Below are 14570 nucleotides of genomic sequence, written 5' to 3' on the forward strand. Positions count from 1 at the left end.
GGAAGACAATTTACGGGTCTTGATAAACGAAGTGTTGGAATTTACTGGAATAGTTATATTAGTGAAGTAAGTTCTGACAAAGGGGAGTTCGGAAGATACAGGAACATACCTGGAATAAGTACCGCAGGCTCGAATTTACAAGGTTCGGGCCCAGCTGATGCAAATGTTCAGCAGTCTCAAAAGAGACAGCACGAGTTCAATTGCAGTTCAAGTAGCGACTATGACAGTGACAGTGGTAACGATAATACTGATTTCAATTCAACCAGTGCAAGTTCTTCGTCAACTTATACTGAAAATGGACAACGAAGGTCCCGCTTTGATCCAAAATTCCATTGTGATGTAAAGAGGGAGTTTTTATGGAAAACAAAACAAAACAAATAGTTGTGAAATAATGCTTCTCATCGCCATACTGTTGCCGCAGGGGATTGCACAGAAACCTAAATTAGGACACTATATTTCTCACATTCGCTTGTTCAATACGCAGATTTTCTATGAGCTGATGACGCAGAGATTTTCTCTCGCCGAACTCTGTGGCCTAGACGGTTGAGGCGCTGGCCAGCTTTCTGACCCTAACTTGCCATGTTCGATTCTGGCTGAGACCTGTGGTATTTGAAGGTGCTCAAATACATCGGCCTTTTTTCGGTAGATTTACTGGCATGCAAATAACTCCTGCGGGACTAAATTCCGGCACCTCAGCGTCTCCGAAAACCCTAAAAGTAGATAGTGGGATGTAAATCCAATATTATTATTATTATTATTATTATTATTATTAATATTATTATTATTATTAGATTTTCCTCCACAGATTTTTACATACGACTGACAATGAGGTGAATAATGGACAAATTCTTCCCAAAATATACAAGATAAATCCAGTATCTGACCACCTGTTAGCAAAATTTTCAGAAGCTTATACCTAGAGTGGAAGGTTTACATACCAAGAAAACGATCGATTTTCGGAATGGCATTTTATAAATTATGCGACGCCAAGGCAGGTTATATAACATGATCTGCTTCCGTGGGTATGATGAACACCTGTAAAAGATATAACACTGTGAAGACTGTAAATACTGTAAATATTACCTGTATTATAGTGTAATATAGTCAGTGTGTGTCACGAGTTGTAGGTAGGCTAAATACACTTGATCCCTCAAAAGCGCTACCAAAATAACAGAAAATTTTGTGAGTATTATAATTTATTCCATTGTAAATCATTTAATTACACGTGAATGTAAATCTACAATTTACATACTGTATACAGAAACATTTATTTCCAGGCAGATATTGTTAGTAAACTGTCAAAAATATTCAGGTAAAAGTTACTGTATAAACAAAAACCAGAGCTTTGCTGTTAGGATGAAGTTACCTCAATATTACAGTGTGAAAGCACTTAGTACGTTCTTGCACAAAGTATTGAAAAATTAAGATAATAAATTTTTCAACAATTATTTTGAGGTAAATATTCCTCTTAGGGTCCTTCAGTAGTTAATTATAGTCTAAGATTGTTTTTAATCAAGTAATTAAATATTTTCTTCTATCAAAGAAATCGCTCCCCACCTGGGAGTGAGCCGGTATGTGCCGAGCTCCCTGCTTAAGGGGTTAAATAAAGTTTAATGTCTTACTACAAATCAAGCATTTTACCATTCCATTGCACTCGGTAAAAAGATACGGGTGTTCCCTTTGAACGTGGTGGGAGTTGAAGGTGATCGCGATGACTTGACACGTGTTTCCTTCCTCTGCCATGCCCGGTATGCTTATTGTTACAAGTGAACTATGTAATGCGAGTGGAATGTATTTTTTTTGAAGACTTCGTTTGTAAAATATGATATGATGTTTTATTTTTATTGACCTAACCTGTACGGTATAATGTTGTAACATAGGCATTTGTAAATAGTAGAATTCTGTCTATAGTTCCTGGAAAGATCCAGAAAGTTACATAACTTTTGTACAGGGTTGTTACTTGGTTGGTATGTGTTCTAGAAAATGTGTTCTGTCTATTCTGGAAAAATACGACTTTCGCGATCATGCGTATTCTAGAATGTTAGTCAAAGTTCGCAATCGAAAGTAAGGTTGTGATTGGTGAGTCTAGGTGGCGATAGGAAACTCGTGCACGCTGATTGGCTGCCTCCAAGGCCAGTCATTCCTATATATAATGAGCGAGGCAGTGTTCGAATGAATTCTGTACCCTGAATTCTGTCAGTCTTGGTTTATCGGTCTGCGAGAAGCCTATCTGGTTGACGTCGCCCCGGTTTCCGGGATGGCACTCTCCTCGGGTAAGCACTCTTGAATTCCGTCCTGCTAAAATTTCCGTAATGTTCCGATTTGCTTTTCATACAGGAGTCTGCCCTAACCTCGCCTAGATTCACCAAATTAGTTACTTATGACGCCTTAGTTTTTCAGCTGGACTTACCTGTTCGTTTCCGAGGCATTCCCATTTCTTGTTTCACTAAAATATGTATATTGTAGTTTAATATTATTTTCCTTGGGGGTTGCCTCTGGTAGTTCTGTATCACTTGAGGTACGCTAGACTTTAGATAACCTGTAAATTGCATTGTACTACTGCATTGGTAACTAGATGTATAGTTGTTTTGAAATTTGAATTTACACTGCTACGAAATAAGCTATGGATACCACTGAACTTATAGCTCGTAACTTGGAATGTATTTGTAAGATTATTTTGTAAATAGTATTTTTCAAATCTAAGGATCACGGGGATTTATTTCGGAATCCGCTATCTAAGCCATGTCCACGCCTTTGGTAGGTTCCCAGCCTTTTCATCTTCCTGGTTTGTTGTTCACTAGTTGGCCCTACTGATATTTACGTACATGTTTTGTTGGAGATCCGAGTAATGCCAGCTACTGTTTTTCCGAGTGTGTAGTGTTTTCTTATATTGTGTATTGTACTCTTACCTTCCCTTTTTAACTGTGTTTGTGCGTTGTTTAGTGTTACCCCTGTAGTCTGCGGTAGCACTTATGAAACATAGAACTGATGTGTATCGCTGGCCTTGTATACCTTGCTCTCTTATCTGCTCCCGCTGCTGCTCGCTGCACGGTAAGATGCTCGCTTGGCAAACTTTCTCTCGGTGGCCGGCCCTGAATTATACTAAGAAGCTTCTAAAGATAAAGGTAACAAGACATTGCACGGAGAAACTTGTTTTACAGGCAGATATAAAGTACACAATGACCCACCACAGTAGCTATGCCACGAGGCCAATCTATCACTGGATTCGGAAAATGAATGGATTCAAAACCCGTCTTTGGCCATCCTTCAAAATGTTTTGCATGGTTGTCTATTTTCAACCCCATTATGCATATTGTGTATTTTCTTCAAAGGACGATATTGTGTTGGGGTTGTTCATAGCAGCTTTAAATGACGATTTGAGAAGAATTAAGGATAGTATAATATAAATACAAGTCGTAAGTACAAATGTTTATATTTTTAAACATATAGTTTAAGTAATTAATGTAAATTTTCAAAACTAGCCTACATTCCGTATATATCATACATACATACATACATACATACATACATACATACATTTTCCTAAGCTGGTCATCTGAATTTAGTCTATAGTCGTCGTCAGTCTGTATCTGGGTGGTGCATCAGTTACCTGCCTTGTCAGGCAACCAAGAGGGGTACCTCCGTGGATAATACGACGACCTGAAATAATCCTGGACCTGCACACTAGCCTGAAGGGAAACACAGACCCTTCGATTTATCGGAGGCTCTTCCTGTCCGTTGTTGGCCGATATCGAGGTTCAGTTGTCGTTTACACAGATGGTTCAGGACAGAAACGAAGGTGGGCTGTGCGTTCGTTGTTGACAATGATAGGTTTCTTTTTGCTCTCCCAGAAAACTGTACTGTATACACAGCAAAGCTCTATGCTAGCTGTGAAGCTCTGCGGTACGCACTGTCCGATGAGCGCCGACACTTTCTTCTGTGTACTGACTCCTTGAGCTCTCTACACTCTATTGATACCTGTTTCCCTCAGCACCCTCTGGTGCAGCGGATCCAGGACGTGCTGGCCAGGTGTTCAGATGCCGGCACCAGAATCACGTTTATGTGGCCACATGGGTGTAAAGGGAAACGAGTTGCCAGATAAGGCTGCCAAGGAGGCAGTTACACTGTTGACTTATAAGGTTCCAGTAAGTAATATTCGCTCTCACCTGACACATTTGGTTATGTCTCATTGGAAGATGGAGCCACTCCACCTCCATATAAGCTGAGAGTGAAAGGTACAACGAAGATATGGAGGACTTCCCTTCGAGCTTCTCGGAGGGAAGTAGTGGTATTATGTCTTCTTTCGATCGCCACGATATAGTAACTCACTCATATTTACTGAAATGGGAACCCCTCTGGTGTGTACTTGTGGCGATCGTGTTACCATGGTACACATCCTTACGGAGTGTGTAGACCTGGCATATGCGCCGTAGGCTAAAACTTCAGAGTACAATCTCCCTCATCCTGCAAGATGACGAGCAGTCAGCAGACCTCGTCATCTGTTTTATGGGGGATAGTGGTCTTTATTATCGTGTTTAATAATGACCTTTGTCTTAATGTTTTTGTGTTAACTGCGCTTCTATCCCATTGACTCTATTTTAATTCTTGTTTGCATATTTGAATGGGCTATTTTAACTTCTAACATTAATTTTTTATATATATATTTCCAGTTAGTGCCTTATTCTGTTGTCACCTGTATTTTCTATATTTTTATTAGAACGTAAGGCATTGAGAATTAGATCCACTGATTGTTTTAATCTCATAATTATTTTTCATCACCATTTATTTCAAACTCTAGTCAGTGGATACATTTTAAAATTTTAATTACCGAGCTCGATAGCTGCAGTCGCTTAAGTGCGTCCAGTATCCAGTATTTGGGAGATAGTGGGTTCGAACCCCACTGCCGGCAGCCCTGAAGATGGTTTTCCGTGGTTTCCCCATTTTCACACCAAGCAAATGCTGGGGCTGTACCTTAATTAAGGCCATGGCCACTTTGTTGCCATTCCTAGCCCTTTCCTGTCCCATCATCGCCATAAGACCTATCTCTGTCGGTGCAACGTGAAGCAATTGCAAAAAAAATTAAAATTTTAATTATCAAATATATCATCTATCTTGTATCATTAGGGGCCTTGAGTTGATCCACTTCAGTCAACAAAAAGCTATTCTAGAATTTGAGAGGATGAAGCTGAGCTGTTGGAAGTAGTTCCTTCTGTTATTCTCTCCCAAGTTCCTTTTTGAGATTTCCCTTTGAATGGCTGCTAAATTTGCTAAATTTAAACAGAAGCTCGAAAATCAGGAGCACAGTCAAGATTATCTTCAGAACTGTCGCTGGGTTAATAGTTTGGATCGTCATTGGAGAGTCTTCATGCTCAGATTCAGTTTTTAAATGGTTGTCTTCTTTGCTGTCATCTTCATCCAGCTTGTCAAGAATACTGCAGATGAACTATTTCACTCTTAGTTTATCCACTTTTTCACACCAGGCAAATGCTGGGGCTGTACCTTAATTAAGGCCACGGCCGCTTCCTTCCAACTCCTAGGCCTTTCCCATCCCATCGTCGCCATAAGACCTATCTGTGTCGGTGCGACGTAAAGCAACTGGCAGTTTATCCACTGTGTCCTGTAAAGCCACATGTCTAATAACTATACAGCTACCATCCGTAATGAGTACGGCCCGGACTTTTAAAAAATGCATATGCAAATGCATATTTTGAATGTTAGTGCATATACAGACATATTTTTCTATTATATGTGTTTGATTATCTAAGATTTCTGAACGAAATTAAAAATATAATGAAATCTGTATGTTGTACATCACTGGGCAACATGCGAAACCTTCCCTGATCAAGGAAAGTGCTTTCGATGTCGCAATACAAGTAGATAGATGGATAAGGATGTTTTTCACAACAGCAATTTCCTTTTTTCTAACATTCCTTCCTCCTTCTCCTTACAGTAGCCTCCCAAGGTTTGCGTTAACAAGTGCGTTATCTGTTAACTTGCTCTTCGTCTATTGCAGTGTTTTACCAGATTAAACTGCAAACATTTCTGAAGTCTTTGCTAGAAGAATGTTCCGAGCAGTCAGTGCCGGTGTTAAAGTATTGCCCAATTACGTCCATTGACGTTGAACAATAATTTTCGGCGTATAAATTACTTCTGTCCGACAACAATGTCATTGACTCTTGAACACATTGAAAAACTGATGAAACCTACTACCACGCATCATTTTCTAAGGAATGTAACTTGTTTATCAATTTAACACTGAGTTAAAATTAAATAATTTATTTGGTAATTGCACTATGTTGTATTTTTAGTGCATATTTTCGTGCATATTTTCAACATTTTAGTGCATATTTTCGTGCATATTTTCAAAGTTTTTAGTGCATATGAATCCGGGCCCTAGTAATGAGCAACCTACCCGCATATGACAACATCCAAGTACCTATTACATACTAAGAATACGCAAGTTTTATCAGAAATAAATTGGGGCACAACTCTCAATAATTTATTAGAAAAATTTATTAATAAACTTCGTCTCATTTCAACTCAATACTTAACAACACATTGCGCAATCACTCAACACAAAAAGACAACAGAATCCTAGTTTCAGTCATAGAGTAATAATAAATTTAGCATGGTTCCGGTGCGAGAAGATTGGAGACGCAATCTCTGGATAAAACAATTTAATAATTAAAAAAAAAACACTACCATAGATATGAAAAATACTACAGACACTAAGAACTATTTTTCTCATCATGTCAAGTTTTTAATGACGCTAAGTACGGAAGAAAAATTATTCCATTGCCTTCCCTTGTCACAAAAATTTGACCTCGGTCCCCAGCAACACGTAAATAAACATGCAGACGCTAATCAACAAGCCCTAACAAGTTCCTAAATTTAGAAGCTCCCACCCCTGACAATGCCTTCGTGAAAACGTCTGCCACATTTTCATCTGATAGTACATACACAAACTTTACCAATTCTTTGGCCACAATGTCCTTTACAAACAAATAGCGAACATCCATATGTTAGTTTTCTCAGACACAACATGGACTTGAGCTCACATGTATAGCACCTTGAATATCACAAAAAATTTGAATTGGCACTTTAATGCTTTTACAATCATCAAACTTGTTGAAAAAAATATGCAACCACAACATTTCCTTTGTGCACACCACCATTGATACAAACCCAGCCTCCACAGTTGAAGTAGCAACAATCTGTTGTTTCTTGCTAGACCGTATAACCAGACAACCAACAAATTTGCACATATACCCAGAAATAGATTTCCTGTCCTCAGAGTTAGCATAATCAGCATCGCAATAAACACTCATTGAATCATTACTAGCTTTGTAACATAACTTCTCACCTTTTGTTTTCTTCAGATATCTAAACACCTTCTTTATTCTTTGCCAATCTTTTATGCTAGGGTTCTTAAAGTACTGGCTCTTCTTGCAGACCGCAAAGGATATGTCTGGTCTTGTATTGTTGGCTATATAAAGTAGATTGCCTACAGCCTTTTGATACTAAGTCTGATTACAACTATCGGCCTCCCCTAAAATCCTCTTGTCCCCTACACCCAACGGAGCAACACATCCTTTGTGGCATTTTCTATGTTATACTCATGTATCAGATTATCAATGTATTTGCATTGATCAACATACACAGCATCTTTGGTTACAGTCATAGACATCGATAAAAAACTCTTAATTTGCCCAAGATCCTTTAAGTCTAGATAGCGACACAATTCTTACTTAAACCACTCCAAAACTTCAACAATACAGATAGCTATCATATCATCAACATACACTCCAACTAGCATATTTTTACCAAAGTACACACATGGTTCACAAACAGATCTTTTAAGACCGATTGACTTCAAGACACCATCCTGACAAATGTTCCAGTCCTTTGTACTTTGGTGTAAACCGTACATGCTTTTCTTTAACTTGTAGACACAGTTGGGTTTTCTTTCAAAACCACTTAGTTGCTCCATAAACACTTCCTCCTTAATGTTACTCTTTAGAAATGCTGCATCTACATCATAATGTTGAATATACCAACCTTTGACAACCGCAACAGCAATCAAGATTCTGACAATCTGACGCCTCAAAACAGGACTATAAGTATCATTATAATCAACACCTTCTACCTGCTTATAATCTAAAGCTACAAGCCTAGCCCTGTAAATGTTCTCATTACTATCAAGTCGTCCTTTGATTCTGAACACCCATTTTGTCCCAGTAATATTCTTTCCTTTCTCTACCAATTCCCAACACTCATTTTTCTCAATTTTGTAGCTCTTTTTCCATTGCTGATTTCCGTTTTTTACATTCAGGAACAGTCAAAGCTTCTTTGGCACTCTTCGGTAAACTGTCAGTTACAGCAGATACCACATGCAAATTACATCCAATGCAATCCACACACTCTCTTCTGTTTCTGATTCTCTGTGAACTACATAGTTCAGGAATTATGGGTTCTTCCTGCACTTCAGCATTGATGTTATTCACACTATTTTCAGGACCTCTATCTGGTTCATCTATTACTTGCTCATCAATTCTGTGCACCAAGTCAGATTCATTATAAGAGTCAAACTTAAATAGACAAGTGGTTTCTCACAAGACTTAACAGGCAACACAGTAGCAGTTCCTTCCTTAGTTTTCATGGGAAACACACTCTCCTCAAATACTACATTTCTGGACAAAACAGCACGCTTGTTTTCCAGGTCTCACAGCCTATAACCTCTTTTATTGTCAGGATAGCCCAAAAAGACACATTCCTTTGCTCTAGACTCTAATTTCTCAGCTTTGTTATGTTCCTCGGATGCCCAGGCACGACATCCAAATACTCTCATTCTGCAAATTTCCTCATCAGACAATTTTTTGTTAAACCACAACTCATAGGGTAGATTGTTTTCAATAGCACATGCCTTATACCTATTCTTAATGTAACAGGCAGTATTGAGCGCCTCACCCCAAAAATTCAAAGGCATAGCTGCATTCAATAACATGCACTGAATTAAAGTCAGAAGCTGTTGATTCAACCTCTCTGCTACTCCCATTTGCTGGTGTTCCCCTGGTAAAGACAGCCTGTGAACAATGCCATTGTCAACAAAGAACTGTTTCAAGTTATTATTACAATATTCTCCTCCCCCATCCATTTGAACACTTTTCAGTTTTTTATCTTGAATATTCTCAGCCCTTTTCTTTAATGTAATTATTTTTTCACATGTGCTTTAACACACTCACTTCATTGTATCTGGAATAGGCATCTGTCAAGGTTTCAGGCTTTACATAACAAACATCACAGTAAACAAGATCTAAAAGAGCTGGTGATTTCACTAGTCTATCTGGGAAAGGAGCCCTTTTAGCTTTGCCTTTCATACACACTTCACACTACCTTTTTTCCTGTTCACCATCACTATCTTGACAGTCAGATTTGTCTAGTTCATACCAGTCACATTTGAGGGCATACATGTCATCATCTTCTCTTGCATAGGCACTGAACAATTCTTCATCTCCATTCCCTTTGTCATAAGCAGTTACCTTTCCATTGTCTATCTCAAAACGCACATTAGTTTTCTCAAGTTCCCTCATCGACAAAATATTACCAGATGTATCTGAAACCCACAGCACTTCGGTTAGTTTCAAAGTCCATCCACCACAATTATCACTTATTTTCAGCACTATGAACCCACTGCCTTTCACATCACATACGACACTTTTCTTTCCCAACTGCACTGAACCTGACACATTTCTTGCAAAGTTATTCAACAACTCACGGTGAGGTGTAATGTGGTGGTTACAACCGTTGTCCACAATCCAAGTATTTACATCACTTGACTTTTGTCCTGTTTACATTCTTTGTCCTCAGGTCCTCTCATCAAATGCACAACATATTTCACTTTCACAGTGCTATTTCCAATCTTCTTTTCTTCTGTCTCCAGTTCTTTCTTCTCTTCATAAGTGGCAACTTTATTCTTGAATTCTCTCTGTGGCTGCTTGTTGTCATGGGCATTCCCGTCTGAGCCCCTATTGTCACTTGTACTAGCCTCAGAGTTTCTACACTTAAATGAAGGACGTCCCTCCTTGCCACAAGTGTAACAAATCACATTTCCTCTTGACTTGGCTTCACTTACTTTTGGGCACTCTCTTGCAAAATGCCAAAGTTAACCACAACAGTGGCAGGATCTATCAAAAGAGCCAAATTTTTCATCAGAAAATTTGTGTTTCTTCTCAAAACCATGGAATTTTCATTTGTTCTTCGTAACATAGCTTCTCAATTCTTTACTTTCATCCTTCTCTCTCTCTAGTCTTATCTTCTTCCAGCAGCAATTTACTCTTCACATTTTCTGACAATAGTTTTTCTTCATTTAACTCCATCACATGAGCAATGTGTTTGTAATTTTCTTGCTTCAAACCTCTCAGCATGTAAGCTGCCATGTCTTGATAATTGATGTTGGTTCCATGATTTCTCAGTTTTTCCACTAATTGCTCAACCCAATTCAGATATTCCAAAACAGATTAATCATGTTTCTTGATGCAACTTGCCAATTTGTCCATCGTACTCACTAATTGAAAAGGAGAGATCTTGAAATGGATTGCCTTAAGTCTGTTCCAGGCATGCTTTGCTCGTTCTTGTCTGGTTACATCATTCAAGTAACAGTCCTCTATCAACTCCATCAAGTAACTGAGTGCAGTGGCCTTTAGATCCTCATCGTCTGTAGTTAAATCTTCATCATCATCGTAACCGGGATTGATGGCAGCCCGGCGTTTCTGTCTTGATAGGAAAGCCTTCACTCGCTTGCACCACACCACATAGTTTTTCGGCCCAAGTCTCTCAATCTTCGGTGTATCCGCAACTGATGCCATTTTTACTCACGACTTACTGGCGCACTGGGCCCAAAACCTATCAAAAATGAATTGGTGCACAACACTCAATAATTGATTAGAAAAATTTATTAAAACCTTTCTGTCTCAACTCAATACGTAACAACACATTGCGCAATCACTCGACACAAAAAGATAAAAGAATCATAGTTTCAGTCATAGAGTAATAATAAATTTAGCGCGGTTCCGGTGCGGGAAGGTTGGAGAGACAATCTCTGGATAAAACAATTGAATAATAAAAAAACCACTACCATAGATATGGAAAATACTACAGACACTACGAACTATTTTTCTCATGTTAAATTTTTAACGACACTAAGTACAGAAGAAAAATTATTAATTCCAATAAGTTGTACATACCAACAATAATGCGTCAGTACTTATAACATGTAAAAGAAAAGCGCAGTGACTTATCGAATATGAACTTTCCCGGCATTTGGTACTCACATGTATCTAAATGCTATGTTGACATCATCCACATTTAGCAGTGGAAACACTGCATAGAGGTGGTGTGTTGGGGTAATGCAGAAAGCAGCAGTGTGCAGTTAAATGGCACATACACGTTAATTTTATGACTGTTAGTATTCTAAGGTTGAGTCCAACCTAGCTCTATAGACTGAAGAGAGATTTGCTATGGTATCATTTCGGCAACATTTTAAAGTGTTTTGAATATTAACCTGATGCTTGGTTTTCTTTCATATGGGAGGGAAGAGATCATTTCAAGATCAGTAATAATGCAAAAAATATGAAAGAGCAAAGGGCAAAAAATGCGATTACGTCACGGCAAGCCATTGATACGGAGAGGCATGCCTACTAAAGTGCCTTAATGTATGGGGAACAATTTGAAGGGTGGACAAATATGTAATCATGCATGTGCTAAGTGATTGTCCCATCAACAATGAGTACTTCAACTAGTTAATATATAAAACCATATCCTTTTGTTCGATGTAATAAGACACTTTAATATTAACTAAAACTTGAGTGTCTTTTCCTTGCATGCAAGTTAGTCATGGAAAACTAGGGAGAACTGCAAAATTGACTTCATGTTGGATATAATCTTGATAATGTGTCAAAAGATGCTTGTTATAAATCTTCGCTTCTCATGTGAAATATTTGGTGGTGGTACAATTGGTGTTACGTCATGCTGACTTGGACAGTTCTTATGTAAAATGGTAAATGGTTTCAAACCCTGGAAGCTAATTTGTGGAACTCATATAGAATTTCTTATTTTTGCATGAAAAGAACTTTTATATTTTTAGAGCTTTCATTAAAGCTTTCTTCAATTTTTTTCTAGCTGCTCCATTCTCAGGCTGGACCTGTTGTAGCCCTTGTTGATCATGCTAATGAGCAGTGTGTTCAGAATATTCTTATGGATCTGCCAGACTGCAGGATGGAATATCCTGAGCTTGTTAAAACAGTTCAGAATTATTTTAATCAAACAATCAGTTTGAGTCAAATAAGGAATCTTCAGCATGTACAGGTAAAAGTAAAACTTTCTTTCTTGTCAGGAGACATAGCTTTGATGTGAATTTGAGTCTTGATCTATTCTATATATGCCTTTTAAATGTTGCTTTTCAATGATTTTGTGATATGGAAACAGTGATGGAGAAAGATAAGTAAAATAATATTCATTTTCTGTGATTCTAGCCTAAATTTTCAGGAATGCAATATTGTTCTAAAATGTTGCCAACTGAATTTTTCAAGTATTCTTGGCATGTAAAACCTTTCTTTATGATTTTGCAACCTGTGTCATAAGCATCCAGTTATGGGGTGGGAGCATGCTATCTACGGTATTTGTATTATCAGAATGGAATACGTACTTGCATTGTAAATAATAAGCATTAGCGCTCTTGATATGGTGGAAGAGATAGTCAGGAAATGGGTATATCAGCCTATTTCTTTCTTCAAAGTTCATTTTGAGACTATCAAAGCCAAAAGGGAGGAAATTGTGTCAAAATATGTACCGATATGATTGGTCCAATAAGCCAATAAAGGATTAGTAACGGAGATTTTGAGCTCTGTGGACAAAATGCCTTCCATTGCAGATAGCATGTTGGCTTTGATAACTGCATGAATCCCATGTGGTAAAGACTGAAGAAAGTTATGGAAATTTGTGACACCAGTTGGCTGCGATTTCGGCATCAGGAGATCTCGAAGTTCTGTCAGAATGCATGGATGTCCCTGTCCTATCCACTACACCTAGAGAACCTCGATTTTATAATGTATTCAAATCTTGAAATTGGCTGACAATTTGAGAAAAGTGTGTGTTGCAGAGTGTTCATCATGTCCGTATGGTAGTTATCTTCCAGGAAGACAAGAACATCCAATTTGTGTGCATCACAGAGATGAGGTCTACCAGAAAGCACTTGTTTATTCAGAATGCTGATGCAGGTGCAATAAACAGATATAACTTGAAAATAATATTTACGCCCCCTTGGGTAACCAATGCAAATATCGAGCTCGATCATTATTATTATTATTATTATTATTATTATTATTATTATTATTATTATTATTATTATTGTTATTATTATTATTATAATATACGTAGTCAAATGATCGTATTGTGTGAGAGATTATGTCATGAAATATGTGCTGAACATAGACATTTATATCGGTTCAATTAATATAAATACCTGTATATATAAATTGTAATCCATAATTGTGAAACACACCGTAACTCCCAGAATGGTAATAGGCACTAGAATAATTGAGAATATTCCATACATTATTCTCTATGTATTATGCATTCTCGACTTTTCGAGAAGGTATTGCTTGTAATGTATCTTTCTGGAAGCTGGCCAGGATACCTACATAGAGACAATCTTAACGGTGAAGTTAGTTACTGTTAAGTGAGTATTGGTTGATGAGTTATCGGTTGTAGTTATGGTGTAGTAAGAATATTTATCTCGTGTGACATACAATGTTGCAGCCTCCATATTAAAGTGATGTTCAGTTGTTTAATTTAATTTCCGGGTTGAACCATGTTGTACTTGTACGCATATCGCGTACAGTTTTCTGACGTTTCGAATACATTACAGTATTCTTTGTCAAGGCGACTGAAATACCCCTACTCGATCCGAGGTAATCAGTCTCCCAGGCAGAAATTACACTACTAGAGTAGCCTTGATCTTGGCCTTTTATATCCTAGCCTTTCTGGCTGGCGTAAGCCCTGGCTGTCTCGTGAGAATTCTGGAAAGTATGTGTCACAGCCAGGTAGTGGAGGCTTGCCCGCGCTGTTATGTAATGGGGTTGCGGCCCATGTGTTTATGTTGTGGTCTGTATGTCTTAAACTATGAATGATAGGCATCCAAGAATTATTGATTTTATATTCTTCTTCTAAATTTATGTAGTTCGGATGTTTCTTGATTTCGATAGCCTCGCGGATTTTCCTTTCCAGATTCTAAGGGATAGCTGCTAGGATCTTGGTCTCGTCAAATGATATTCCGTACCTAGTTTCATAGGAATGCTTGGCTACTGCTGAAATATCTGTGTTTTGGTTCTTGGTGTGACGGATATGTTCTTTTAGGCGGGTGGAGATCAGACGTTTTGTCTCGCCTACATAACAAGCTCCGCAGCTACATTCAGTGTGATATACTCCAGGGGCCTGTAATTCTATTGTGTCTTTTACTGGTGGTAGATAACGGGCTAGCTTCCGGTGAGGTTTATAGATAGTTTTTATGTTGT

At 38.1% G+C, this 14570-nt stretch overlaps 1 protein-coding gene across 6 annotated transcripts in view; it reads left to right on the plus strand.

Annotated features, from left to right (window-relative positions):
- Positions 1-14570, plus strand: part of Marf1 (meiosis regulator and mRNA stability factor 1-like protein) — an 818555-nt gene that overhangs the window by 610687 nt on the left and 193298 nt on the right. For 5 of the 6 annotated variants that reach the window (XM_067150043.2, XM_067150047.2, XM_067150045.2 and 2 more), the window contains exon 21: positions 12178-12363. The exons of the other annotated variant lie outside the window; for it this stretch is intronic. In XM_067150043.2, the coding sequence (XP_067006144.2) occupies positions 12178-12363 (186 nt within the window). The remainder of the gene's footprint in view (positions 1-12177; positions 12364-14570) is intronic. 6 annotated transcript variants of the gene reach the window in all.

The sequence above is a fragment of the Anabrus simplex genome, chromosome 6, assembly GCF_040414725.1.
Source record: "Anabrus simplex isolate iqAnaSimp1 chromosome 6, ASM4041472v1, whole genome shotgun sequence".
NCBI lineage: Eukaryota > Metazoa > Arthropoda > Insecta > Orthoptera > Tettigoniidae > Anabrus > Anabrus simplex.